Raw genomic sequence first — 2,500 nt, forward strand, 5'->3', positions numbered from 1 at the left:
CCTACGTTATGTTGACCTTTTATATATTCCAATAGAGAAGGAATATCCTTGCAATGTTAATAGCCCAGCGCATCAATCTATAGTAGAATTTTTTTCATGGTAGTGAGCAAATTAGCTCAAGGGTTTTGATCTGCATTGGATAACAAACTCCTTACCATACAATTACAGTTTGCACTTTTCAATTGCCCATACAATAGCTTAGGCCTTCCCTTTTTCTATCGATGCATTACTTGGTCTCGCGATCAAGCAGCTTTCTACTTTGCATAAGATACAGGCATCTTGCAATAATTGATATCTTTGCAATATACTGCGTCTACCTCCGACGTCACCGGCATCTGTTCTAAGATAAAATGTTTTTTAAAGACATGTCAGGTTAACATAATAAAGATTAGAAATCAAGGCAGATTTTAGAGAATTAAAGCAATCAATTTGATTATTATTCCAATTAAGTTTATTACTACTGTACTTCAGTAGATCTTTCAAGGGAGCAGCAGAGAGGAAGAAGTTTAGTACTAGCAAAATTAGGTACAAATTTCTATAATAACCAACAGTTTCGAGAAAAGATCCAAGTTGTTTTTTTGTAGTAGACAAAGGCATTGCATTTATAGAAATGACTTTTTCATCAGGTGGGGTAATACCATTACTACTAAGCAAAATACATAAATACAGCAAGATATTTTATGTTTGAGTCGGCCAACAAAAATGACATTTAGCACCACAAAAAGCCGCAAATAAAAAAACCACTAATTAATATGTCCATTCAGATTGTAGCAAGGGACATAACGAGGGTGGGACTAACAGTGCTTTACGTTGGTCCAAACCATGCTTTCGTAATTTTTCCTAAACAACAGATTGGTTTTTTTTCTTTCACGTCCTGGAGGTGTTGGTTTTGTTCATACCAATCATTATTATGTACGACAATATTGTCGAATAAAAATATAAAAATATAAATAATAGCAAATAAATCTGTATTTCTTAACCCAAGGTAAAATAAAACTCTACGCTATTTATTATTGATTTTACCTTATAAATGGTTGCACATGCAGTCTTTTTTTTAAAACCGAAAGGAATATCATAACATCATCTTTTCCACTGCATCAATCCTCTAGGGGTTGCAAAAGCTGTATATATTTTACAATCATTAGACAGAGGAATTTGCCAATATCCTTTACACATGTCCAATTCTGTGAAATAAGTATCATTAGCAAAAAATTAGTCAAAGCATCTTCTGTGGTAGGCATGGGCTCTCGCATCAAAATAGTGAGATACTATTCAGGGAACGGAAAGTCAATACAAACACGACCAACCAACTACCATCAGACTTTTTAACCAGCACCCAAACTGGCGTAACAAATAAGGGATTCAGAAGGCCTCATAACACCAAGGCTCAATCATCCTTGTCTATCTCATCGTTAAACTCCCGAACTAAATTATGTGGTATAGGATTGGGCACTTCTTATGTATGGGAACGTTAGAGTTTAAAATAATTTTGTGCTCTATCGTTGATATTAAACCAGGGTGATTAAAAATTACATCAGGGAAATCATTTAGAACATTTAGCAGTTCTTTTACTTGAGAAGTAGATGAAATTATTACCCATCTGAAAATCAATGTCATATTTCATTTCAAAGAAAATAGGCTCAGATGTTTCATTCGAGGGGGGGGGAGAGATAGATCATCAACTATACTTAATTGAACAACATGTTTACCTTTCCGGCTGCTAAGAGCATCATCGCGTCTATAATAGCGCTTCAACATCTTGATATGGAAAAGTTTCTCCTTTCCACGAATCTTTACAATATACTCCACACCATTCTCGTGACATTTATTTACTGTATAAGGGCCAAGCCACTGCATTTCTAATTTATTTGACTTTGTAGGAAGTAAAAACTAAGACTTCATTTCCAACATGGAGGTTTAGTTTGCGGGGTTTGCATTTTAGATCGTAATACGCCTTGTATTGTTTATTCTGAGCGCTTATCTCCGTATGCGAGGCGGCCAATTTTGCCGTTTCATCGAGACGGGGGTGGAACGGAGATCCAAAACATACTGATAAGTGCTTTTAACATCTTTATCAATTTCGTCGTTAGTCCACAATTCATGTAGAATACTTATGGGTCCGCGAACCTTACGTCCATGCAAGAGTTCAAAGGGGGAGAATTTCAAGCTATAATTAGGGATTTCCCGATACGCAAATAAAGCTGCGGGAATATATCGATCCCAATTTTTCGGATGATCAGAACATAGCTTTTTAATTATGGATTTTAATACTCCATTTAACCTCTCAACTGCACCATTACAATTAGCATGATAGGGGGAAGTAAAGATCGCTTTGATAGACAGCAAACGATGGATTTCGCTCATAAGATCAGACTTGAATTGTGTTCCGCGATCACTTAATATCTCATTAGGAACGCCAACTCGAGAGAAAATTTCTACAAGACTTTCCGCAATGGTTAAGGTATCTATATTTTTTAAGAGGAACAGCTTCAGGGTATCT

The 2,500-nt window shown here is 35.8% G+C and overlaps 1 protein-coding gene across 1 annotated transcript in view; it reads right to left on the reverse strand.

Annotated features, from left to right (window-relative positions):
* Positions 1-1,977: 1,977 nt before the first annotated feature.
* Positions 1,978-2,500, reverse strand: part of LOC147472151 (uncharacterized) — a 2,470-nt gene continuing 1,947 nt past the window's right edge. The window contains exon 2 of the mRNA XM_086534549.1: positions 1,978-2,487. Coding sequence (XP_086390675.1) covers positions 1,978-2,487 — 510 coding nt within the window. The remainder of the gene's footprint in view (positions 2,488-2,500) is intronic.

This window comes from Penaeus japonicus, unplaced genomic scaffold, assembly GCF_977035675.1.
Source record: "Penaeus japonicus unplaced genomic scaffold, GWHDUDI00000001_assembly GWHDUDI00000003, whole genome shotgun sequence".
Lineage (NCBI taxonomy): Eukaryota > Metazoa > Arthropoda > Malacostraca > Decapoda > Penaeidae > Penaeus > Penaeus japonicus.